General features: G+C 45.2%; 1 protein-coding gene across 1 annotated transcript; it reads left to right on the forward strand.

The window, feature by feature from the left end:
• Positions 1 to 1763: 1763 nt before the first annotated feature.
• Positions 1764 to 26577, forward strand: LOC144108327 (thiopurine S-methyltransferase-like). Its single transcript, XM_077641587.1, has 8 exons — positions 1764 to 1887; positions 5801 to 5893; positions 7537 to 7666; positions 10992 to 11044; positions 18384 to 18458; positions 22028 to 22113; positions 24659 to 24703; positions 26477 to 26577. Exons 1-8 carry the CDS (start codon positions 1781 to 1783, stop codon positions 26575 to 26577), a joined length of 690 nt encoding a protein of 229 aa, XP_077497713.1. The 5' UTR covers positions 1764 to 1780.

Consider the following 26577-nt stretch of genomic DNA (forward strand, 5'->3'; position numbering starts at 1 on the left):
TCATTTATTTTTAATGGAGTGAAATGACATTAATAGCCACCCATTTAGTGCTATGGAGTTGCGCATATATGTTTGATAAAATTTACTGCAGTAAGATGGAAAGCTCGGGTTGTCGGTAATAGTGCAATGTGAATGTAACAGCACGGGAACAGGATGAACGACACATATAAGTCATTAATAAGAAAATGCATCCTCAGTGCGGGACACGCACCAGCGGTACCTCATTTATAAATTAAAACCAATAAAAAACCACGCATCCAGATTTACATTTGGGCAGATTTATGTTTGCGCAGTAACTGAGGGAAAGAAACTGATAGACGGCAGAGCCAAAGGCTCTTACTTCCGCCCTTAGTATAGACCGAGTGGACATGCGTCCATAAGCAATATAAATACAAAGCACCCCCTATACTTCAAGCCAGAGAGTCCACGGTTTTAAAATAAATTATATTACATGTGAAATGAACTACCTGAGGTATACTCATTTTTTTGTAATAAGATACAGCTGTAAGTTGTAGTTATCGACATGGATTTGTAACGCTAATCAATATATGGTGAGTGTGCTGTTCTTTCAAACCATTCATCGTAGACCTAGTGACCCGTTGTTCCGTGTCTTGCTTTTCATTTTAATTTCGCTGGTATTTTACTGCCAATAACCTAACTGTTACGCCCACTATACCCAGCCATAAATAATGCTTCGACGGTGCCGGGTACACCGGAAATAAATAAATAAATAAATAAATAAATAAATAAATAAATAAATAAATAAAAAGACGGCTAGACGAGCACTGCGGTAGAAACTAGGGCTTATTGGATCTGACCTATAACCATCGCTGTAGCGCAACAGACGACAGTCTTGTTCTGTGTCCCTGTCATGTGTTGCGCTACAACGCTGGTTATAGACGAGGATTGTTCTGTGTGGCTTCTTTCGTCATTCGTCCTGCTTCCGCGCCGTTGCGTTAGCACCAAGAAAACTCGGATCTTACTCTTATTCGAAGACAGCGCAGAAAAAAGAAATGGCGTTGCGCCGATTTGCCCCGCCGCGGTGGCTCAGTGGTTAGGGCGCTCGACTACTGATCCGGAGTTCCCGGGTTCGAACCCGACCGCGGCGGCTGAGTTTTTATGGAGAAAAAACGCTCAGGCGCCCGTGTGCTGTGCGATGTCAGTGCACATTAATGATCCCCAGGTGGTCGAAATTATTCCGGACCCCTCCACTACGGCACCTCTTCTTCATTTCTTCTTTCACTCCCTCCTTTATCCCTTCCCTTACGGCATGGTTCAGGTGTCCAACGATATATGAGACAGATACTGCGCCATTTCCTTCCCCAAAAGCCAATTATTATTATTATTATTGCGCCGACTTTGTTTAACATATTGAGCTACCTATGCCACTACCCAAGCGTATTTCTTCTCCTCGGCAAGGGTGGTGGTTTACAAAGGAAAGGTTCAGTTCTTTCGTGACGGAAATGCGTACTGGAAGGGAATTCGCATTGTCATCTTTTTAATAGTCATTTGGGTGTCACTGAGGTGTTAAAGAGTCATGTGGACAAAAAAGTCGAAATTAATTTACTGCCTCAGAGGGCAATCACGTAAAACATAACCTTCAAACAATTTTAATTTCATTTAATGCACTGCAGAGGAAATATTTTCCCCTCTAGTATTATTCTACTTTTGAGTCACATAATTAGCTTAAAAACTGAAATCCCCATCCTGAGACTGGCTATTCACGCCAAAGGTTCAGTGCCGAAACGTTTTGCATCCTTTCAGTTGCAACTGATAAGGCATGGCTTGCGCTGAAATGAAGAAAACTGAAGACTCCCTGCAAGGCTACTGGGCGCAGCGGTGGGCCCAGGGCGATGTACCATGGCACGGCAATTTGCGCATCAACAGGTACGTGCGCACGTGTCTAGATTCGACTTATATGCACAGGTATACACAACTACGGGAATAAAATACTGAACACGTGGTCGTCAGTGCAGTTCAGCAATGTTGTTGGCCATCGCCTTGAACGAACAGTGTAAGCTTGCAATACTGTGAAACATTTGATCCTCAAAATCATTTGGATAATTGCCTACCTCAAACACGCCGGACAAAAAGCGAGAAGCACGCATGACAGTCGCTAACTCTCAGCTGTATATTTGTTGCAGTCTACACCCGTATCATGAAACGTTCATGCTCCACCACTTATATTCCGACCACGCCAGTGGGTAATGTAGAAGCAGAAGTTGCTTACTTTCCAAACGACATCAAGCGCGTGAGACTTGGCATGAGCATTTTCAAGGAAACTGCAGATGTACTTATAGAGATCAAAGTACGCCGCGCACAATACGATGCGAATAACACTGGAAAAGTAAACAAGTACAACAAATTGACGCCTCCATGCTGTCTTTATTAACAAATAAAAATTCACTTAAACCCCCTCAACGACGCCATAGTATTTGATATCTCTGGATCGACGTGCTCCATTTGAGCCCCATGTTGAATCTCCTCTTCAAACTTTCTTCACAAATGTGTCACCAACCGGCCCAGCGTTGCACGCTTCTGTGGGTTTTTTTTGTTTATTAACTTTTGGGCTTTGCTAGTGCGCAACAATTTTGTATTTGAAGCGACAGTTTAGATGAAGCTCTTGCTGGGCGAGTTTGTGCGTACTTGGACGAACATAGGAAAACGATGCAGACTGCGCTCTTTACGCCTTCATCGTTTTCTTGAGTACGTCTTTTATGTGTGCAGAAATCGTTTCATAATAACTGAAACGTGGAGAGTCATAAAATCCCGACTAATGCGTGCCTTCCGATGTTTCGCGTAGAAAGCGCGTGCGGTTGCTAGGAAAAAAGCCCGCGAAAAGAGGTAGAGTCGAAACAAGCATGCGCGTTTTAAGCAGCTCACGAACTTTTGACATGGAGTTATGAGGGCTTGCCCACATTGTGGCACCTGCAGCAGCGGGGCGACCTAGCATCGAAAGCTTGAGAAAGCGCAACTATCTGCGATTACGTTCCCTTTGAACCTCACTCATTTTGGGAATGGCACGAGATATAGCAGTGCGTTTAAGCCCTTAGGTATCGGTTTATGAACGTAATCAAGTTTCCGCTGTTCACTGTTTGTTATTTATCGCAATTGCAACAGCAAGAGCCATTTCGGACGCAGTGATTTTGCAAGCACCTGGCAGACTAGAGAGAGATGGCAGTAAGCGAGAAAGCTAGCCGGGCAGTTATCCTCTGCAAAAGATTGTTGGCAGTAAAGCTACAAAATAGCCCAAATCGGCCCCACTTTGGGCAAGGTTTTATGGAATCATGTGCTCATTCGCTTGGTCGTAGCCCACTTCTGTGATTTGAGCATTGAGTCAATAGGTCTCCTGAGTTTGTTAAAAGCCATTGAAGGAAAGAGACCACGAGACTATAAGGAGAGAATGAAATCTACAAACGCATTGTACTGATCCTAAAAGTGGTTTACTACGTTTAAAGTAATGACACGCAATGCTTGGACGCCGAGGTGTTTGGCGGCCTTTGGAATGGAATTTTTGCCCAGGCAGCAATTAGGCGCGCCGAAGTATGCGGTTAGGCACTATTTCGCCTTGTCATTCCAGATGAAGATGAAAAAGTAACTGACCATCAGAAAACGTAGTTGTCACGAAAAGCGTGAAAAGACTTAGTTGAGTTTCCACTTCACGTGGTGATGAGAGGAAACACCTTGTTGATGATGAAATCGGAGTTTCTTGGTGACTTGGTGGTTCTAACTCGCAAACATTCATGTCACTCGAGGAAAGGAGAAGATTCGCTATTTATTTACAACGTAGATAAAACAAGAAGGAACGATCAAGGGGAAACTATTTATAATATGACTAAACCGTTGATCAGACGAACTCAGCTCCGGTTCACCCCTGAGCACTGACTTTTAACCCCTCTGTTTCCGCACTTAGCGGGGACAGCAACCAACAAGCTAACGAGCGACCCTCCTCACCATCAATGGTTAGGGAAAGGAAAATAAGGTTTTCGCCAACAAATCACAGATTGGGGAAAGAATATCGACTAAACCGTGGTCGGCGAAAGGGAAGCCAAAAGTGCGATTCTCTCGAACAGCCAAGCATTTGGGAAAGGAGAGGTTGCATTCAAACACACAAGCAGCAAAAACAACATTACCATTTACCACGGCACAGAAGTTACTACATTCCTAACCTTGACATCTGTCTTCTCTTTCGCACACGTGCATGCGAGACAAACGGTTGCTGAAGGAACGATCATCCCAGACGGTCGGTTCTCTACAGAAAAAAAAAATAACAGTCGTCAAGAGAATAAGGACTTCTTGGTCCCTTGATTGTGCGAAGTGCCTCTCCCGCATGCCCGAAGCTCAGCAACCCCTTGGCTCCACACACATGTCGACCTCTGTACCGGTCTAAGCATCTTCAAGATGGGTTACGCCCTTGACGGCGCGAACACAAAGACATCCCCTACAACATCAGGAGACGGGGACGGGACGGGTCCCGCCCCCGCCGCCACAAATTCCCCGTCGGGAGTCCCTCTGTGGCTAGGTGGCGCCACAAACGCGGTATTCCTCGCGATCAAGAGACTGAATGGTGCTGAGGAAAGTACAGCGAACTTCACAGACTCTATTCCATCCGAGTGAGAAAGTTAAAAGAGAAATATAAACCTGAGGGAAGTGTAGGCGCATCCCACATCTAAATCGTCTGTATTTTGAAGAAGCGTAGTCAACTCTTCAGCATCTTGTTAAACGTATTCAACTTTCGATCCCATCTAGGTGGGAAAGAATATTAATGAAAATTTTGTATTATTTCAGTATACCTGTCCTGTTCACGTTTTGAATATTTCGAGCTTTTTAAATAGTCATACGTCATTAGGGTACTGAAACAAATTCGGTTTCTATTTTACTATATTCCAAGAAATAACATGATAAGCCTTCGTTGGCTTCCAGTGTTTGTCGGAAAAAATGAAGGGATTATCTTCGCTTCAATCTGAGAAATATCATTCCTTAAGTGCAGAACAATATAGCTCCGTTTCTTTTAGTAGTCTACACTACACTATGGGCTACAACGTACACCACAGTTGATACATTTAAAATTATCACATTCCTTTAATTAGCGCAGAAATATCCCTTCACAGTAATTCTCCGCCCCGCCGGGGTGGCTCAGTGGTTAGGGCGCTCGACTACTGATCCGGAGTTCCCGGGTTCGAACCCGACCGCGGCGGCTGCGTTTTTATGGAGGAAAAACGCTAAGGCGCCCGTGTGCTGTGCGATGTCAGTGCACGTTAAAGATCCCCAGGTGGTCGAAATTATTCCGGAGCCCTCCACTACGGCACCTCTTCTTCCTTTCTTCTTTCACTCCCTCCCTTATCCCTTCCCATACGGCGCGGTTCAGGTGTCCAACGATATATGAGACAGATACTGCGCCATTTCCTTTCCCCCAAAAACCAATTATTATTATTATTATTATTATTCTCCTATTTCACTATACCGGCAGAATACAGACACATTCCTCTACTGAATGACGAAACTACGAAAAGGAGAGGCCACGCTAGAATAGCAGCTAAATATAACCACACACGAAACATATTACATATAGCCTGTGGCATTCTTGACGTCAAGCATATGGCAGTTTCCGTCTTGGCTCTGGAAACAGTAATTTTTTCTTCTATATACGCACCCACAATTTGTTCCGCTTTTCCGTAAGCGTGTGAAACCAGATCACTGACCATTCTAGTAAAAGGACCACAGAGAGTGGCAGTACAGTATCACGCGCCACGGATCTGCATTTTACAATCCCTAACATCGTAACATCGCACCGGTGCAGGTTCCTCGACCGTCACCAGGAACTGATCTTGGATGGCAAAAAATCCGCCACAGTCTTCGTACCAATGTGCGGCAAGGGCCGAGAGCTGCACTGGTGAGCGGATCGCTGTCGCATTTCTCCTGTTCCCAAGTTACTCGTGCCGAAGAAAACACATCAACTAATTGTTGTTTTTTTAATTATTATTCTGTGTTGGACACTCGTAAACAATTAAAATGTGGTTAGGTTTCAAGGAGGAGCGGCAGCAGATTAATGTTGAGTGGTTGCTGTTGGACATTATGGGATCATCAGAGCCTTGCCTTGCGATTTACTGCCCGCAGTTCTTCACCGAAGTAGCGCTTGGAAAAATAATTACGAAAAAATCCACGATTCGTCTCATGGTTCCGTATTCTCTATACGTCGTGTAAAAACCGAGAGGTAGAAGTGTATCATGCCAGACTAAAGGACACATTAGTTGTGTCTTTCTTGTCCTATCAAAGTTGTTCGCCTTCTCATCACTGAACTTTCTTTTAGTCATTGGTGGTCAGAGATTGGCCACATGGCTCCTGATAATCACAAAGCGAACAAGGGAGGGGAAACGTTCAGGGTGCTTGCCAACGTTTAGGCAAGAGGTCTTTTTCTAGGCGAAGACAAGTCCTCTTGCCGGAACGTTGGCAAACACCCTGAGGTTTTCCCTCCCTTGTTCCGTAAGGGAAGGGATGAGGGAGTGAAAGAAGAAAGGAAGAAGGAGGTGCCGTAGTGGAGGGCTCCGGAATAATTTCGACCACCTGGGGATCTTTAACGTGCACTGACATCGCACAGCACACGGGCGCCTTAGCGTATTTTTTTTTATGGAGGAAAAACGCTAAGGCGCCCGTGTGCTGTGCGATGACAGTGCACGTTAAAGATCCCCAGGTGGTCGAAATTATTCCGGAGCCCTTCACTACGGCACCTCCTTCTTCCTTTTTTCTTTCACTCCCTCATCCCTTCACTTACGGCGCGGTTCAGGTGTCCAACGATATATGAGACAGATACTGCGCCATTTCCTCCCCCCCCCCCCAAAAAAAAACCAATAAATGTTCACTTTCTGGTGTACTTTGATTTAGTTAAGGGCCGCTGGTGAGAGTCCCTCCGCTTGATTCTTTTAAAAATTTGATGCAGGTTAATTATGTTATCTAGCATATCTACGAGTAAGAAGGAGAGAGAGCATGAGAAAGCGTGGTATTCTAGTAGTTAAAGCATTTAGTTGTTCGTAGCGATGGATGTGACAGCATACCATTTAAAGGGTTTGTTATGTTCAGCACGTGCGGTTTTAATAGTATTCTTGGATAGACTAGAATTTGCAGATGAAACAATCACCTTCATTAGTCCCCAACTGGCTTTCCTCGCATTATAAGCTTAATATCCAGACCCCAGAATGGTCACTATTCGCATAATTAGTTCTTATAGTTAGATCATTGGTCATACTTCCCCTTATAGTTTAATTTTCCCGATGCGATAATCGTTAACCTTGTCATGCGTTCGTGGTTTCATAAAATAAATCCAGTGAGGGAATAAACATTGCCGTTGCGATTCCATTGGTACATTAGATTTATCCAGCCTGACACCACTGATATCAGCTATGTTCGCGACCTGACAGCGCAGCTTCCAAGCTGTCGTGCAGGAAGTTACTGTATAACCACGCTTATATTTACTTGGAATCTCTTGTTCTTTATGTAGACTGTAACTGCGAGTCATCAGTTTGCACACGCAATACCCAGGTTCTACGCGATGGGACACGTCGTCTACGGCGTCGAATACGTCGAAGACGTTGGGCGGCAGTTTTTTGTCGAGAACGACCTCGCTATGTCCGAGACCGTATGTCCTGTTCTTGGCTGCAGAGTGCTAAAGGTGGGTAGTTGCAAGGATATTCTTCACTCACATTGTTAGTACTGACCTTTTGAAACAGGCGACATGGATAGAACTATGAGAGGATGCATGAGATTCAAGGAACGCATTTTGGGAGCGGCATGTAAAAATGGGCATTAACACGTCACTAGAATACACGAGACAAGGGACAGACTTTAACCTAGAGTTTGCTATCCATCGATGGAAAGTGTTGCTTCGGAACATGCGATATCGGTTCGTGATTGCAGTAACAGAAAAGGTCGAAAGTTTTACACACGATGAGCTGACTTTCTCAGAGCATTCCATGAGATCGCGGTCGTGTGTCATGCAAGCGCACGAAACTCGCTTCCACAATCACAGTAAAAGAGCTATGAGCTCTCCCACGCGCCAGTCGAAAAGCTGTGTCTGCAATGTGAGCACCAACAACGCCACCGAGTGAAAGTAGAGAATGAAGCGTAGTAATCGCAAATTCGGCACATCTTTGAGGCGCCCGACAAACAGGGAGCTGTGAGAAGGTTGACAACCTCGCATTTACTACGAATTTTTTGGACTATATGTTGAAGGTTATGACCAATATCGCCGGCATGACTACAGCTTCTGTGAAGCTGCCAGCTGGAACAGAACAACCGTACACAATCTGCTCACTCCGCAGGTACAAATGCATCTAGGCATGGCCTAGAGGAAAACGTATTTTTGGATTTAGAGGGCTGACTGAGCAGAGAGGACCATGCAATTTCACATGCAGAGTAACAGCTGAACGACTATGTGCAACCATGCCCCCTTCTGCATCCTTTGAGCCAGTCTCGGAGCGACCCTGTGCCAGCTGAAATCCAGTTCCCCTGAAGAGACGAAATCGTTGGACAGTGGCACTTTCATCCTTAAGGGTGCGCGCGAGAATAGGAGGTAAATTTTTGTAGCGTGAGCTACACTGGCCGAGGTTGAGCAGTTTCGCGGGGCTCCTGGACAGCCGTGCTGCGCATGCGCGAGGAGCAGTGACGTCACATGGCGCACAGCTAGCGCGCCGGAACCGCCGCCGACACGCGCGCCTCGCCGGTGTGCATTTCAGAGGAGCGACATCGTAGCCGCGGCAGACGCACTGGCGCCGGCGCGTGCCCAGCTGTGCGCCTCCGTTGCGCAGTAGCCAAGTCTGACGCTGCGCCGGAGCCGCTTGATAGCGCCTCTCATTTTGTGCGCATGTGCAGAGGTATCATTGGGGGTATGCATATAGCAAGCCGTTTGCCAGTTTGGTATAGCCATAGAGAAGGAGAGCAAAATTGCTGCTCAGCGGCAATTGATGCTCATTGGCTCAGCGTAGCTCACGCTACGTATATCCTGGCATAGCCGAGCTAGGCCACTGCTATTTTTTTTTATTTTGTGGCGCACAGCAGAGAAATTTGGCATGCGTATTGGGAGTCTATCGAAAGCTTAAAAACAGAATTTCACTGAGGTATTTGTAGAAGTATGGACAATAAAAAATGTTATGTTTCATTGCTATAAGAAATTTGCAAAGATCCTGGCGTGACACCAAAATATGGTAGGAGCCTGCAGTCACTGTTTTACTCAAAACGCTTGGTTGATGAAGTGACTTCTCGAAATATTTTTAGCAGTCTTATTTTTTCTACACCGAATTTTATAACCACGCTTGCATAATGCGCTTATTATCACCATGTAAAGATATTCACAGATTGAAAGAATGGGAAAGTAATTCAGAAAAGTAGGAAAACACTGCATGCAGAATTTATCTAGGAGAACAATGTAACCAATCACATAAATATTAGCGAAGCCATTGAGATGTCAGTCATTCTCAAAAGTCTCTCGAAAGGCACTTTTGAGAAAAATGGCATTTACACCGAAATTTCCAGCACTTTCTTGCTGCCTACGGTCCCAAAAATATTTTTTAAATAACTTCAAGGCCGCCTTCGAGGAAAATATTGCTGGAAATAATTAAAAAGACCTTATAAATACTATACCTGTCGTTTCCGACACTGCGTTATTTTTTTAGATTTCCCCTATGTGACCCCCAGTCCCGCCTAATGAAGTCTTAAGAGGTGCTACTGCTTTTGAATGCTACAGGTCTGAGGACATATATATAGAAGTGTCTAAATCGTGGCTAGATGGTTACCATACATGGACACGACAGGGGCAGCTTTGCTTTCCTTCCTAACTAGGGCGTAGGACTCTTAAGCTCATTGCTCTTTCTTTTACATTTCTTCCTTTCTTACTATACTCAGTAAGCATTGAAAACCCACCACACAATTATGTGGCACAGCGCGATAAAATAAACATAAAAACTAAGCATACACGTTCAAAAGTATGGTTGGCGCTTAAACTTAAGTTCTTGTTATTCATGCAACCGGCCCTGACTCCGCGGCACACTACAACAAGTATTAAAACCGGTCATTAGGACTTTCCATATATTTACACAGACTGCGACATTGCACCCAGGTACTAAACGATGGTTTCATAGGCCAAAAATAGGCTCAGGCTTCATGTGAACCACTGAAATTCTTTAAATAGTGGTTGTGCCTTGTCACGCTACTTCAAGTGAGAAATATGGTTTGTAAGCCCGGTTTGGCGAAGCTGCTCTTAAAGTGCGTGAATGATTATTCACTAAATTTACTGTGCAGCGAACAATGAAAAACAATTTGGAGTCTCCATTTTAGCTGACGGTTACAGGTCGTAATCTTAGCGACGCAAATAGCACTTTCCAATTGGAGTACTCAGACAAGTGCTGAAAGCTGCAACATAGTCTTGAAGCGATGATTTTGGCCATGAACGTTAAAAAAAAGCTTAAATACGCCGAATTTTTAACTGCGGCACTTTTTAACCGTTGTGAAGTTTAAAATGCCCACGGAGCCATACGCCGTCATAATTTTGCTCGCTGTTTGAGAATCAGCAATTGGACAAATACAATTCAGGGCGCTACATGCAGGTAGCAAATATATTTAAATAAATCTTAACACTATCTTATTTACAAACTATCAAGCCAAGGGAAACGAGCTTTGTTCTACGATCTATCGTTGCCGTAACATGGCTGTACAAATCAAATGACTAACTGGTTCCTGCTAATTATATTATGCTGACACGATGCGTAGCAAAAATTCTTCCGCTTGATGAAGGCAAAATGTCGTTCGAAGGACAAAGATTGTCGAGCAATAAATTTTAACGAAAACAAAGAATTACAGAGTGACTGCACAATGCGCGCGACTCCTTGAGGGCACTGTTTAGAGAGGCTATATCAGTTTTCGCAATTTTTGTGTTGTCTGATTACCGAACATTTTAAATCACTCGTAAATTTCCTAATGCCCGGTATGTCATCATTCTCCAGACACGTGACGGGAGGCTCACAATCTTCATCTGCAGCATCTTCGACTTTTCCAAGTAAGTGGCGATGCAGCAATGTTGTAACTAACTTTTGTCTGGCGTTGCGCATGTAATGACGAGGTTCTGCTTGGATTCGTCGGCAACGTTATGTAGAGTATTCCGTCCAGCGTCCTCGGAGGTTGCTGTGCCTTGCAGGAACAAAATTGGCGTCATTTCCATTCTTTTCCGCAACTAAGCGTTATTTGCAAAAACCACAAAAATCAGCAAAGTCAGCTCGTTGTGCTCGATCCACAGGTACGCTTTGATCATCACATCGGTATCGTTTTGTAGCAACAGCTACATTGCGGTAGCATTTCGAGCCTTCAGGGTGGCGACGCCGTGGCGGTGGCGGCGCTGCCACCCTGCGGCTGCGCCGGCACGCCGGCGCCTTGCCTTATCACGTGGTGCGTCACGTGGTTGGTCATGTGACCAAGTTCCCCTTGGCCAGCTGTAGCTATCGCGTCACTCCAGGTTTAACCAAAGCTAAACCACCGTCATTTTTTATCTAACGACAAACATGGGTTGTAGGTACAATTGTTCGCCTGAGTATAGTTTGACATTCTGGAGCAAAATCTGCAGAAAACACTGTTCTCCTGTCGTGAAGACAGATTCGTGGGTGCCGTGGAGGGCAAGAAAGTTTTGTGTGAAAAATTTTGCGACTTTATCAGCTGCACCTGTGCCACTCAGTCACGTACATGCAATGATTCCAGGCGGCGCGAAGAGCGAGAGCTGCGAGTTAGGAAAATACGAATGTGGCGGGTTACCTGGGCCCACTTGTTAGCCACTCTTTCCCGGAAGCCCACTAAGACACAGTATTAAATTCGTCGATACTGGCCTGCTGGTAGGTATAGACATATTTATTATAATTCGGCGCTTAAACCTTATTGCACGTGTTGGCGACGTTTTTTTGTCATAGAGATTCTCTGACTACCTAATTTGATCCGCGGTTAACTAACTTCGACATATGTTTGATCATCGGCCAAACAGGGCCATCGCAAGGGCCATCGGCCCTTGCGTCCTTTGAGGCAAAATTACTGAGAACAAAACGAATAGGCGTATTGAATAACCTTTCCCGAATGGTGATTTTTATTTATTTATTTATTTAATGCCACGTGCTCACAAAAAGCACATCACCTTTTAGAGAGGTGCACGCAGAGCAGTGAAAGTAACAATACAGCAGAAAGTAACAATAAAAAGTAACAATACAGCAGTTAAAACGGGGAAGACCATGACATTGACATATGACAGGAAGGTCAACAGTGTCGGAAAAATATCCATCGCAAGACAGACACCAAAAATTTTGCCGAACGGATGCAGCTGTAGCGTGAGCGCAAAACACCCGCGTTGCAGTTGTGGCGCTATCTCGATGTAAAGTTTAGAGACCTGCAACTTCCTCTGAGCACGGAGCTATTGTTTATCCCATGCACCCACAAGGCCAATGAAATGAGGCATGGGAAGCCTGGTAGGATGCTATGGTACTTACTATTTTTTGTTTTATGGTGTTGAAAATCCGAAAGCGACTAAGGCTCTGAGGGATGCCTTAGCGGAGGGCTGCGGATAATTTCGACCACGTGCGGTTCTTTAACGTGCACTGACGTCGCACATTACTCACCCCTCAAGCGTTTCGCCTCCATTGAAGTCCCACCTTCACGGCCGGGATCGAACCCGCGTCCTTCGGGGCAGCAGCCGAGCATCCTAATCTCCGAGCCACTGCGGCGGCAAGGGTATTTGTTACTTTTCGCAGATCCACAAATGCTGGCTTCCATAAAATATTTCATGATGACATTTATTTACCGCTGCCAGTTCATAGAATTATTGCACTCACTCCTGCATACTTTTCAAGACAGCCTTATGGCACGCATTTGCGGTTCATGAACATACGTACAAGTTCGACCCCCAGGACACCTTTTTTTTCCATTTCTGTTTTGGTGGTTTCGCTTTCCTCTTCAGGACCGATTAGCTCTCTGCAGAATGAGGCTTTGAAACTCGGCTCTCCAGTTTATCTGGAGAGCCCGAATAGGTTTTTTCTTATCTGGCGTGCCGCAGCAAGGTGTCTCAGCCGGTGTATATTTTTTCTTTTCCTCGTTGGTTGCTTCGTATATTTGTTAAGAAAATAATCAACGTCTTGAATAAGCACTGTACGAATATGCCGCAAGCAGCAGTTAGTGCCCACGACTAGCAAACTGGTTCGTTTCCTTATGAAAAAGGTCCTCTTCAGACAGTCATTGGATCAAGCATACAAGTAAGAGGTTTTTTGCCAAATAAATTACACTTTCCAACGCCGAGGGGCACATAATGCTTGGGGCTTCATATTTATAGGCAGCGAATTCTCTAGCCGTGCATTGTGAGTGACAGTAACATGGAAGTTTTGGAAATCATCAAAATACGGACTGGCTTCTGCGTAGGTCATATTCCTCGCCCTTGCATTGTGTACATTTGGCGTCATTCGTAGTGTATGGCAACAAAGACTTCACTGTTGTACGTCGTGGCAGAAGATCAACGCGGTTTCTTGCTGAACGATGAGATCGGCTTCAAGCGACCACAGACAGCGTGATTCGGAGGACAGGGGCTCTAGAAATTGTCCCATGAGCGGTCAGGTGACCCTATCATTCGTGGGAACTCATGATCTCATAGGAGTAGTGGTTGGATTCGTTTGTCATGAGAATGATTGGCTTAATTCCAACGCCAAAACCGAAGGGTTTTGGTGCCGATTGACTCTCAACGGCGCTTGCAATGGGGGCTGATTTTCTGCATTCGTCTTCTGTATGCGCCTTTGTTCGCGCAGCCATCGGCAGATTGGAAGACACTTGGATAATTGGGACATGGCGTTAGCACTAATTATCACTGATTTAAGTAATAAAATTTTTGCGCGCGATTGTTGGAATCCGCAAAAGATAGGATCAGATTTTCACAACGAGCTCATAATAGGCAAGGCATATGTTGGACAGTACCTGGGTGATCAAGTTGAGATATCTGCGCCTAGCAAAGCAATGGTCAATATAGAAGCCGATACGCTCGATCTTGGAGTGCTAATAATTTTAGCGCCGGTGTCTAAAAGAAGTGAGCACTCAAACGCATGAAGGCAGCGGGAAAATCAAAGATTGGGAATTTTGAGGGCACATTGTAATTTTTAAGCCCTTCCCTTTTCCTTATCTTCCGTTTTGTTTCGAATGTGGCCTAGCCCTTTGGAAAGAATGAGGAAACTGAATGTGGTGGGGGATAGAGATAATAAATTTAAATCAGAAATAGTCGTTGAGAGCTGCTTGACGGTCAGATGGGCGGGGTCCGCATTCCAGAACTCCAGTAGGCCGAGGTGCTTCACTAACCTCGTACGTGAGCTTTAGCTTGTTATCTAAGGATGCGCTAGCTATAATAGCCTCCCGCTGCTAGTAATGTGGAAATTGAGGGCATCGCCATTAGCATGACAGCACCCCAGAGTTGGATTGTGCTTTATTAAGGGGTCACACCACCAGCGCCTTTTTTACTGCTGAATAAGGCAGTATTCAAAAATAAGTGCTAAGGAGCCGCCTATTTATGAAAAAATAAAACGGTACACCAGAAAAGAAAAAAACGGCCTGGCTTAGCTATGGTTAAGCCTAGGATGCGAAGCATAATAGATTTGTGAAAGGGATTCGGTATCGCCTGCCCGTAAGTCAGGCTAGTCTCTTCGTTGTTTAGCAATCTCCTGGAGGAGCGGGAGTTAGCATTGGTGGTCGCGGCCGCGCGGCGACCGCGCGAGCTGAGCCCCGTTTCTCCACAGCTGGCGTGACGTCAGACCACGTGCTCGGCTGCAGCGCCCCTAGCGGGAGTTAGCCTTGGTGGTCGCGGCCGCGCGGCGACCGCGCGAGTTGAGCCCCGTCTTTCCTCAGCTGGCGTGACGTCAGACCACGTGCTCGGCTGCAGCGCCCCTAGCGGGAGGAGCGGGAGTTCGTCTTGGTGGTCGCGGCCGCGCGGCGACCGCGCGAGTTGAGCCCCGTCTCTCCTCAGCTGTCGTGACGTCAGACCACGTGCTCGGCTGCAGCGCCCCTAGCGGGAGGAGCAGGAGTTAGCCTTGGTGGTCGCGGCCGCGCCAGGCTGGGCTATGGTTGAGCTAAGTAGTGTCCCTATTATGCTTCGCGTAAAAACTGGCGGTCGTTTAGCTTAGGTCAAACCTGGAGTTACGCGATAGCTACAGCTGGCCGAGTGGAACTTGGTCACGTGACCAACCAGGTGACGAACCACGTGACTAGGCACGGCGTCGCGCCGCCGGCAGCTTCTCCGCACCACGTGACCAAGCAGGCACAGGGTGGCGGCGCCGCCACCGCCACGGCGCCGCCACGCTGAAGGCTCGAAATGCTACCGTAATGTAGCTATCGCTACAAAACAAATGAACGCGTTCTTGACTGCTATTTTTATGAAGATGTGCAGTTGGTTTACATGTACTGGTGCACTAGATGTTTGAGGAGGTAACGTGGCGCAGCTGGCACAGGAAAGGGTTGGGAGTGACCTTTGTCCTGAGTGGATGTAGTTTGGCTGATAATGATGATGATGGTTGTGATGATGACTAGATGTACATCGGAAGTCGTACAGAGATGTACAGATTTACAGGCGTAGATGTACAGGAGGAGCGCAGAGTGGGTCGGTGAACTTACGCTGGCTAATGACATCCTAGTCGAAATCAAAAGAAAAGAAGTGGGCTTGAGCAAGGCATGTAATGCTAAGGCAAGATAACTGATGATTGTTAAGGCTAACGGACTTAATCACGAGAGGTGCAAGCGTAGCATGGGGGCGGCAGAAGGTTAGGTGGGCGGATGAGATTAAGAAGGTTGCGGGGATACGGTGGCCGCTGATGGCCAAGGACAGGGTTAATTAATGAAGCTGGGGAGAGCTAGATTCAAGACAAGGGGACAACACCGCATAGGAACACCACGAGACACGAGCGCTCGTGTCTCGTGGTGTTCCTATGTGGTGTTGTCCCCTTGTCTTGAATCTGCCGCTCCCCAGTCTCAGTAGAGTTCTACCTTGAACGATTAATAAATGGACGCCCCACTCCAGTTGTAGCCAACACAGTGCTGTGCGCGTGTGTGGTTTAATTCCTCTAAAATGAACCAAACACGCGCACAACCTGGACACATTTCTTAATGTGTAAATAGTTTGTACATATTACTCTCCCCCTATCCTCTCTTTCTGTCCCCTCACCCCTTTTCATTTGATTTCTCCATTCTGCCTGCTATCCTTTATTTCTGCTGCCCCACTCAGGTGCTTCAGTATCGATGGCAGATGCCGGGGCTAGCAAAAATTTTTTGCTTCCTTTTTACTATTATTTTAACAAACAACAACTACCACCACAACCAGTCTCAGTATGCAGGACCAACTAGCCCCCTACAAAGCTCTAATTAGGGCAATACAGAAGAGGTCTTTCCCTTCTAGTGGGTGCAGTCAGGCTGATGATGAGAATGACAAGCTGTTTCATGCTTAGAGGGAAACAGAGAGCGGGACCATCGGGTTCCACGGAGCGCCGCCGCCGACAGTCGGCGAGAATGGGCGGCACACGGCACTAGTGCGGCAAGAGCAGCCACCCATGCTTCTTGCGGACGTGCCTTAGCCGCCGATTCTCCAGAGCTGCCAGCGGGAGAGTTTCTCGAATCGAAGCGCGGTGGTTACGCTCTCCCAGTTCCCCAGTTACTGTGAAACAGCCTGTACAGGTAGACCCAAATTTTGTAGCGGTAGCTACATTACGGTAGCATTTCAAGCCTTCAAGCCCGGGAGGAGACAACTTAAGCGACGCCGCCATAATGAATCACAACTTGCCTCTCCCATGTACCGCGAAATGTTCGACTGGTAGCCCAGTGTAGCCCTCGCTGCAAAAGGCCTTTCAAGTTAAAGCACTTTGAAGCGCGCCGAGAGCATGAACGGCGCCGTTACAAACGCTAGCGCCGCTGATCCCGTGTGATTCAATATGGCGGCGCCGCTGAAGTCTCCACCGCGGCGCCGCTGGCATTGAGGCACCCTAGAGCCTTCAGCGTGGCGGCACCGCCACTCGGCCAGCTGTAGCTATCGCTGCACTCCAGGTTTAACCAGAGCTGAACCACCGCAAATTTTTTTCCACTGATGCAAGCTCCCCGTGCTAGAACGTTGTAAATATTCGAAAAATCTTGCAGTGATAGCTACATAGTCGTAGTAAGCGCTTGCAGTAGTGCCCGGTTGGTTCAGGCAGGCGACAGCAGGAAATTCTAAAAGGAATCTGTTGCGTCAGCAATATGGGACGGTGGTGCTGTTTCCTGCTGGGGGTAAAAGCTAGGGTACATCCTATAAAAATGATTCGACAGAAGTTCTCAAAGTATGGTTTGGTTTGGTTTTTTGGGGTTTAACATACCAAAGCGACTCAGGCTATGAGAGACGCCGTAGTGAAGGACTCTGGAAATTTCGACCACCTGGGGTTCTTTAACGTGCACTGACATCGCACAGTACACGGGCCTCTAGAATTTCGCCTCCATCGAAATTCGACCGTCGCGGCCGGGATCGAACCCGCATCTTTCGGGCCAGCAGCCGAGCGCCGTAACCACTCAGCCACCGTGGTGGCTCAGTTCTCAAAATATATTCTTTTTTATTTTTCACAGCACCTCTGAGGTCATTTCTTCGTTAACAAAAAACTGTTACATCCGTGAAGAAAAAAATGGAAGCAGGAAACGTGATTTAAAAGCCGATTTTTTTTGGAAGAGCGCATCCCATAGAAGCGCATATAAAAAAAATGTTCCGAGATAATTTCTTATTTCAAAGCGCGCCTATGAAGCAGGCCGTGTGCAAAGGGCCAGCCAGTAGTTTTAAGAACAAAATGAAAACATATACTACGTAATTGAAACGGTGGTACATTTTTGAGCGTTGCACTAATAGCGTGTTGTCATGTGTGTTGTCATAAGCATCCCCCACCCCACCCTCCTTCCCCTCTCCTTCTCATCTAACACGTAGGACGCTCAATCAGCTTGACGGTTTTCTTAACTGAAGAAGGCACTCAAATACTTTAGTGTGATGCCGCGTGAGCTATAGTTGCTTTCAAATACAGTAGTTCGAACAGCACACTAGACAGCTATGCACCGGAGGCAGTTCCAAGCGACATGGTAACCTAACCGTGCACCCTCCGGCGCGCGTTTTGGTCAGCATGGCGTTGCTGTCTAGACTTTAATTATGACAACTATTCAGGCAGGTGGATTTTTTGCATAAACAACGCCTCTCGTTCCCGAAATGGTTGTTTGCGGAGAACGGAATGCAGCGTACCAGGGCTATTCATCTAGAATAGTACGTATAACTCCAAATTAGAACCGATGAGAGGCTAAGGTAACGTGACGCAGGATTGCCTCCTTATTTTTGCTTTTTTCAGGGAGTGCGTTCCGCCTATTGAGATCGTTTGGGACCGCTCAGGCATTACGGCTGTTCGAGAGGAGGACAGAGGACGGTAAGCCTAACTTTACTTTCTTTGGGTTGCGCACTTTTACCACGTGACAGAAATCACTTAGCTCGCTTTAGTCTATTCCTGAATTAAAGCTTTATTTCATTTTTGCGGATATTTTTACAATGTATGTAGCTTTAGGCGAAGATTGGAACCATAATATAGTGAAATTATGACGCACAAATGAAAAGTACTGCCAGATTTTCTGCCTTTCCCGTTGCAAAGAAATCGCAGTGACTGCTGCACAGTGCTTCCTCTTCACATATGAAACCGCCAACACCATGGACCATGGAGTCAAAGCTTACCAGAAGTACCTAATCATGCATACTAATATGAAGCATATGAGTATGCTTCGTGCATATGGATCATGAAGGAAAAGATGTAGGAAGGCCCTGTTGTTTCTCTTCATACCTTCCTCTATTCTTGACTTTTACGCAAGTTATTTTACTGGCGCACATGTCGTTCGAACCATAGACGTAAGATACTGGGAAAAATTCTGAGTCCGTCGTGAACGCCGGTATTTGCTGATGCGGTATATTACGACACCGACCTCGCATAGCACTGAAAATCTTCTCAAGCAGCTATTGCTCTAAAACGCCTATCTTAAACGTCCTGTACTACTGTTACTGTTTGAGTCAAATTGTTCAGCACACACATTTTACTGCAGAAGCAGTGCTACTGTCAGTCTACGAAAATGCCGGCCTGGGTGGCCGACGCGCCTGCGCGGCGGCATCACACCCCCGCCATATCCCCACAGTTCCCACCTTGCAAGGCAGCTGCACACCTAACTACCCACCCACCCTAAGCCTACCTAGCAGCGGAACGAAAAAGCAACGGCGAAATCAAATTCAAAGGCGCCGTAGGATAACCAGGTGCCTTTAAGAAGCACCAGCGACAGGCCACTCTTCCCCCCACCCCCAAGTACGGGGCTTCCTACCCACCAACTGTCCCGCTCCACAAACATTGCCCACCACCTACCCACCTACTCAACCCTCCACAAAAGTTCTGTTGTGTGTATTAAGACTCAGCTTAGAAGAAAAGCATTAACTAGAGTTAAAGCGCCAAATAAATTATTCTGAGTAAACTAAATTGCTTTTCGCAGAATGGTCGCATCAGATATCTGATCGTCCTGCATTTTTATTTTATCACTACGCAAGAAGGGAGTTTTAATATGGCTCCTATGAAAATTCTTTAACCGGTTCCTAACTTGTCCCTTCTAGAATAAAATGTTTACGCAAGAAGGGAGTTTGAATATGGCTCCTATGAAAATTCTTTAACCGGTTCCTAACTTGTTCCTTAAAGAATAAAATGTTTAAGTGCACATTGGTGCAGTTATACTTCCTTGAGAGTATTTCATCATATCGTCTTTCTAGATGGTGAACAAGATTCTCGCATGGGAGCATAAACATCTTATCATCTTTCTTTCGGTCGGTGCCTTTTATTTTTCCTTGATCTACAAAATGCTATCTGAGCTCGGTCTGGCTCCCTACTAGAAGAAAAAGAAACATATACCGAAGCCAGAGGTTCTGAATCGAATCTCATTCAACCCGAAGACACTTCATGTGCTCGGCCCTTCAAAGTAACGAAGAAGCATATGCCGGACATTCCCAGGGCAAGGCCACGCGGCCCTTTTTGGAGGGACGGTGGCCTCATGCCCAACAAAAACTAGAAAACAACACGAACGGCCCGGTCTTCTTTCCTTGTACTGCTGCTTAAAGCAGACTGTCTCGAATCATTCACGCCGTTCGCGTGATATGTACGGTCTTAAATTCCACCTAAGAAGAGCCCGTTGTATTGCTCAATGAGGAGGAGCACGACAAGGTCAAAAGTAAAGCACGGGAGTAAAGCACGTCATCAAGTAAAGCACGGATGCGCGCTTAACTTACTGTCAAATATTTCTTTTTTTTTTATTGCAGGTACGGCGGTGTGAATTGTGTTGCCTTTTTATGCCCTCTTGTACTGTAGTATGCTCGATGAGGCTTGTTCAATCTTTTGTATATATGCATTTTATTTTTTCTTCATTTTCTCTCCCTGCAATGACCCTCAAGAAAGGGTTGACAGTATTCATAAATACAGATATAAATAAATCTTTACCATCTTGTTGCTGATGTAATGGGCGAGGTAGAGAGCTAGGTGATGGCAGTTTATCTAATAAACCCGATCGATCGTATCATCATTGTGCGCACAGCTCTAATTTCGGCATGTACTTAAAAGGATTTGGATAAGGACTGTTCGTTTGTTTGTTTGCTTATGGAAGTTTAACGTCCTAAAGCGACTCAGGCTATGAGAGACGCCATAGTGAAGGGCTCCGGAAATTTCGACCACCTGGGGTTCTTTAACGTGCACTGACATCGTACAGCACATGGGCCTCTATTATTTCGCCTCCATCGAAATTCGACCGCCGCGGCCGGGATCGAACCCGCGTCTTTCGGGCCAGCAGCCGAGCACCATAACCACTCAGCCACCGTGGCGGCTGATTTGGATAAGGATGGACGCCAGAAGTTCCTACTCCTGCACCTGGTTCTCATCGGCAGAGATTTCTTTGCCACGAGCATGTGAGGACACGCGCTATTTAGTTGGGCTGACGAAACAGTTGCCGACCTTCTCTGGGCGTGCCTCAAAAACATTGCAACCAGACGCTCAGTTGGCGCATATCACCAGTAGTCTGCAGACGGAGGTTTGCTGAAGCAGATCCCATTAGTCTGCGTTGAAGTTGATTGATGATCTATTCAAAGGAGCGTGTAGCGTATTCCGCCCCTTTTTCATATGTCCGCATTTTTTTGTTGCTCATTTGAGGACAAGGCCTGCGGTTGGTAGGAGGAAAAGAGCAGTCGAATGATAAAATTAGCACTAAGGCCCAATCGCAATGAACTATTTCTGTTCAGTTTGTGAAAGCGAGCATACTAAGGATGGTTGTAATCTTTAGACTTCGATGGTGGACTTAATATGACTGGTGCAAAACCTTTGGAAATATTTAATACTGTAACTAATGCGTCCGGCACGCATGAATTCAGGTATCCTGCGAGAAAAATGTTTGTACCAGTAAATTAACCAGTGAAATGTGCCGTAAGGAATCTCTTTGACATCTCCCCAAGCGCAGCCATACGGCTACAATGGAAAGCTAGGTAGGTTTCTCAGAAACTTCCCCGTTAAAAAACTGCGAATTTTCTGAGAAAGCTGTATAGCGTACATTTCTAGCCGTATGGCTGCGCTTGGGTGGCTGTCATTGAGTAATTGCTTCCTTATTTCAAATCTACTACACCTTGGGGGAATTCCCGAGAAACATTTGACCAAGAAATATCTTTATTCACAAAATGGTATTTTGAATGGTTCAAACACTCGCTCTGTTCAGAATGCATTGTGCACAGTCAAGATATTTGCTTCAGTTCTGCGCGCCAGACAAGACGCGGGAAATTTGGATCATGGCATTTGGATGCTCTCGCATATCTTTCACGAACTTATTCTAGACTACCGAGCTTCAAACATGAACACTCCATTGCACTTCAGATACGTTATCAGGCATACAGTAATCGTCATAATGCTGCCGTGGTACTTCTGGCCGTCTTTGTACGCAGATACGTGAGCGTCATGAAGTCGCTTCTGGCTCCGGGCTTTTCGTACGGCCTGTGGACGACATCCTACGACAACCCAGACTACAAAGGTTCGTTTTAATAGCCACATATCTGCTCTGTAAAGGTCTGAATTAAATGGCATGCCCAATTCGATTAATATTTTAAGGCGACATGGGTTTTCTGGCGAAGAATGCATCTGTAACAGGCAAAATATTCATGTTTCCTTGTTGACGGTTCGACGTTTTTGACGTGCACATGACAGCGACTAAATAAGGTTTAACCGCTGAAGGTTCTTAGGCAAACAACCTCTAACCAAAAGTCGGGAGTAGCCATTCATCTTGGGCTAAGACCATTGGCGATTGATTAAGTACATGCTTTGCGATTCACGTAGTCAAGCAGGGGTATAGTGCCGACGTACAGTTGAGCACCTAGCTAGGCATCTGAATAGCTGCGGTTAAATAAATTTAATCTAAAGAACCGGGGGACGATAGTAAGCTTCGCTTTTTGAATAAGAAAATTTAAGAATAAGAGCTGAAGTGGAAAATATTTTTTTTCTTTTTGAACCGTACTTGTGCATTGATTGCATAAGCATGGTTGCTGAAAAGAAATGTAGCTAAAAGTGATGTGCTCATGAAAGAAAATATATTTGACCGCTTCATTTACTACTGAGGCAAACTTCCTTGCAGCGAAGCCGTCATTGATCTCCTGCAGCCCAAGTTAAAAATTGCCCAAGTTAAAAAGTGAGCGTATGTTAAAAATTTTCTTGTAGAAACACAAGATAGCGAGCGGAAAATATCAAAAGCAAAGTTACACCTGAGTTGTGGTTGTAGACGTTTATTAGAGATAATAACAGCATTTAACAAAACAAAGATACCAAATGGTTGGCGGTTGCGGAAACGGCCTCTTATTTTTCGGACACCTTTTTTGGAGTGCACATAAATAAATCTTATAGCGTGGTTAGTAGGTAGACCCATATACGTTCTTGTACTAAAGAATATAAGAGCAAAAAATTTAGAGAATTAATAAATTTGTGTAGAAGACTCGAAATATCCTGAAATGAAGTCCAGTAATTACTTTGTTATCAGATAGTTCGTACTTCAGCGTAGGATACTGGGAAATGTTGCAAACACTGTTTGAAATCCTGGGTGTCGCGAAAATTATCGGAAAAGATATAGGGCAGACGCAGGTACCGCAGAAGGATAATTGTAATGTACCAGGACACAGGGAGAAGTAAAAAAAAGGAACGCATGCAAAAAAAAAATCAATTCTTGAATGGAACTGATTTAATAGCCACGCCGCCGGCAGTAGACACGTACTCATGAGAAGCCTCGGAACCGTCTTCAGTGTACGAGGTCTTAGCGGTAATTAAAGGGGTAATAGCTCCTTCACTGACGAGAAATCTGATGGGAAAGTAATAAGACCAGCATTGTGATGAAACCTGGATGTAGAGATACAGTGCCGAGCTGCTTTCATAAAACATCGAAGACAAAAACAAAGTGGACATACTGTAAGTTGGCACTGAACAGAAGTAGGAATAATATATGGAGCATAATCATAGTATGCAAACAGCAGTTCACATAAACATTAGATTTAAAAGTGCTCGGCGGGTGGTACATGCTCCTATGAAGAAGTATGGACGCTTCTAAAATTTAGAGAGTCATCCAGGAACGATTGATGCAATATGAGAAGAAAGAGGTAAGAGTATACATGTGGACGAAGAAAACTACAAAACAGTGGCTACTGTGTTGTTTATTTGATAACACCTAGGAAGGACCTGTAGAGTTTAGAGACAAAAGTGGCGGACAATTTAAGACATGCATTAAAGCACGGTACAATTTCGACGTTAACACAGACCAATTATGTTAGAAAAGGCGACGAAAATATCCATAATGTAGCCGAAGTTTCCGATAGGTCACGAATGAGTCTAATTTTTGATTCGTCAGAAAACGATGAAGACTTCACACACCGCCTTAAATGACAGGTTTAAATATAGGAACCTTGAAGATGTGTAAATGAATTATACGGAATTACGTACGACCAGGTCCCAGATATCTTCAGCGGGAGCATCAGTGCTGTATAGAATAATGTGCGGAAATGAAGGGCGGACTGCTCAATTTTGATGTACTGTTTGAGTCGGAACAAGAAGCTCGTAATGGTTTCAAGGAAGGAGTATAACGAATATCTGCTGTTAGCCGATGCTATTACGTAGCAACAGTTTGACACCAAACAGTCTCTATTGCATTTCTAGATGGTAAGAGACGTATGACGCCCCAGGTCACTCCCTTCGAAGAAAAATCTTTGGATTTCAATTAATGGAAGGGAAGAGATAACTAAAACAAAAAGAGAACTGAAAAGCTAGGAACGCTGGAGGCTTTTGACGTGCATCATCGGCACACGTGCATGTCGCCACTCTTTCTTAAACATGCACAAAGCGGAATGATTTTTTTTTCCTTGCCGCGCGAACGCTGCAGCAAGCGTCTGGTGGTCTCGTAGAATACATGCCGAAATAAAAGCATTCTCTTTAACAGAAGTATAGCTTCCCAAAGGGCGCAGAGATATCTACATGCGGCCACAATTAACGCGCATGTTGAAGACACTGCGTAGTAAACTACAAGCTATTTTCCTTCCCCGCAGACTTTCCTCGCAGTATAACAGACGCCACTGTGCTGAAACTCTATGGTAAGTTCCCAAATTCAGCGAGAACTTTTCTTACATACCCGGTGGTTTTTAGAACCGCTTCATGGTTTGTCTTTTTATTTCAAACCTTTCTCCCTCTTCTTTGTACCGTGTAAGAATATTCTTAGGAATAAACTACTCTTTCTGGCTTAATTCAAAATGTGTAATCATTGGGACGAATGTAGACGACATATGAAGATGTGGCGGCATTAGCAAGAGTTGGCTTTTGATCTTTATTTTCTCTTTTATCTGCTTCCTTCATTTTCTTCGATTATCAGAGAACGGCAGCAGCGCATCCTAATCACCCGTGGCGGCCCAAAATATTATAGTCTAAATCATAGGCCTTTGTAACGCGTCTATATAGCTGGAATAAACTTTGAGAGCTTTATCACTGTCTTGAGGCACGGGCACCAATTTATATCATTTCTTTTCAGCTGCTAAGAAATTAAATGGTGGCCACAGTTACCGACATTGTCACTGAGATCAAAATTAACCGTTCGTGTACCACGCTGCGTTCCACGCCATTTTTTGGTGGGCAGAAGGAGATCTTGGTAGCTGCAAAGAATGAGCAGTAATTTTTGCTGTAAACGATGCAAAGAAACTATTTTTATGTCGTTTTACTCTAAAGAAGGCTCAAATATTCTGCATGCAATATCTTTTCTTTGTGTCAACATGCCTAAAACATTCAGTCATGTGAAGTGCCAAATATATTCCGTACTGCCAACGACTTTAGCTCTTTTATTCCTGCCATCGAGCCTATATATTCTGGACTGGAAAACCTTCTTCCTACGACTGTCACCACATTCTGCGTGTCACTGGGCGTCAGAAATAACCGCGAGAATTTAGATTATTTGTTACGTCACATTGATTTCATATGGCCGTGAAAACTATTCGGCCTGAGCGAAAGGAGCATTTTATAATTGAGATTTTTCTGCGCGAGGGAAAAATAAGTCATTAATTTCATAATTTTCGTGCACGATTCATGCAAGACTTGAGTTCTCCTAACTACAATTAAAAATTTTCGTACACAGTTCGACAGATCGGGCCAGTTAGTAATGGCCAGAAAAGCTTAGAATCTTTAAAACTTAGCACATACGAAATAATTTCATTTAGCAGCATCGGGAGGTATCTGGCGATGGAAATGAGCCGATTCACAACCTTATAGACGCATATTTGGCGGCGCTACAGGTAATTTTCCTCACTACTTGCACCTGGAGAACACAACTTCAGCAATGATCTCTTCGAGAAAATAAACTTTACAGTCAGGGCAGGACAATTCTTTTATTAACATTTTGTGCAGCAGGTAGGTGATTTTAAACAGCCACGTCATCGCATGAAAGAAACTTCTCTCGCAACATTTGGTGTACCTATGCAATACGGGGAAAGGCGCTCGATGTTGATCTGGACGGTGCACGCCCATGATAGGCTCATCATATTCATGCACAAACTTAGGTTTTCGGACTGCTTCGGAACTTTTTCTTCTCTTTCCCGCATCTGTAATGTTCGCCATAACGTGGGCTAATAAGAGCACTAAGATTCTTATGATCCCGTGACGTCAGGTGTCCCCAGGAGGGTTGTAACACCTCATAATCTTTTTTGTGTTAACATTACGGATTGGTATATTGTCTCATTTGAGTAGAGCCATTGCATCCACCTCGAATAAAGCAAAACGCATAAAAGTCTTATTCTTTTAAAGGCGGTATTCAGCTGAGGATGTTCATTTTTCCCAAAAGTATTGATCTTTCACTGTCATTTTTCGTCTTTTCATTCTTTTAGGAAATGACTTCGACGTGCGGAAAGTGGAAGAGATAGAGAAGGACATCGGGTTTCCAACCAAGGTGGCACTCTGGCACATAAGAAGCATTCAAAAGAAGTAA

This window comes from Amblyomma americanum, chromosome 10 (genome assembly GCF_052857255.1).
Source record: "Amblyomma americanum isolate KBUSLIRL-KWMA chromosome 10, ASM5285725v1, whole genome shotgun sequence".
Taxonomy (NCBI): Eukaryota; Metazoa; Arthropoda; class Arachnida; order Ixodida; family Ixodidae; genus Amblyomma; species Amblyomma americanum.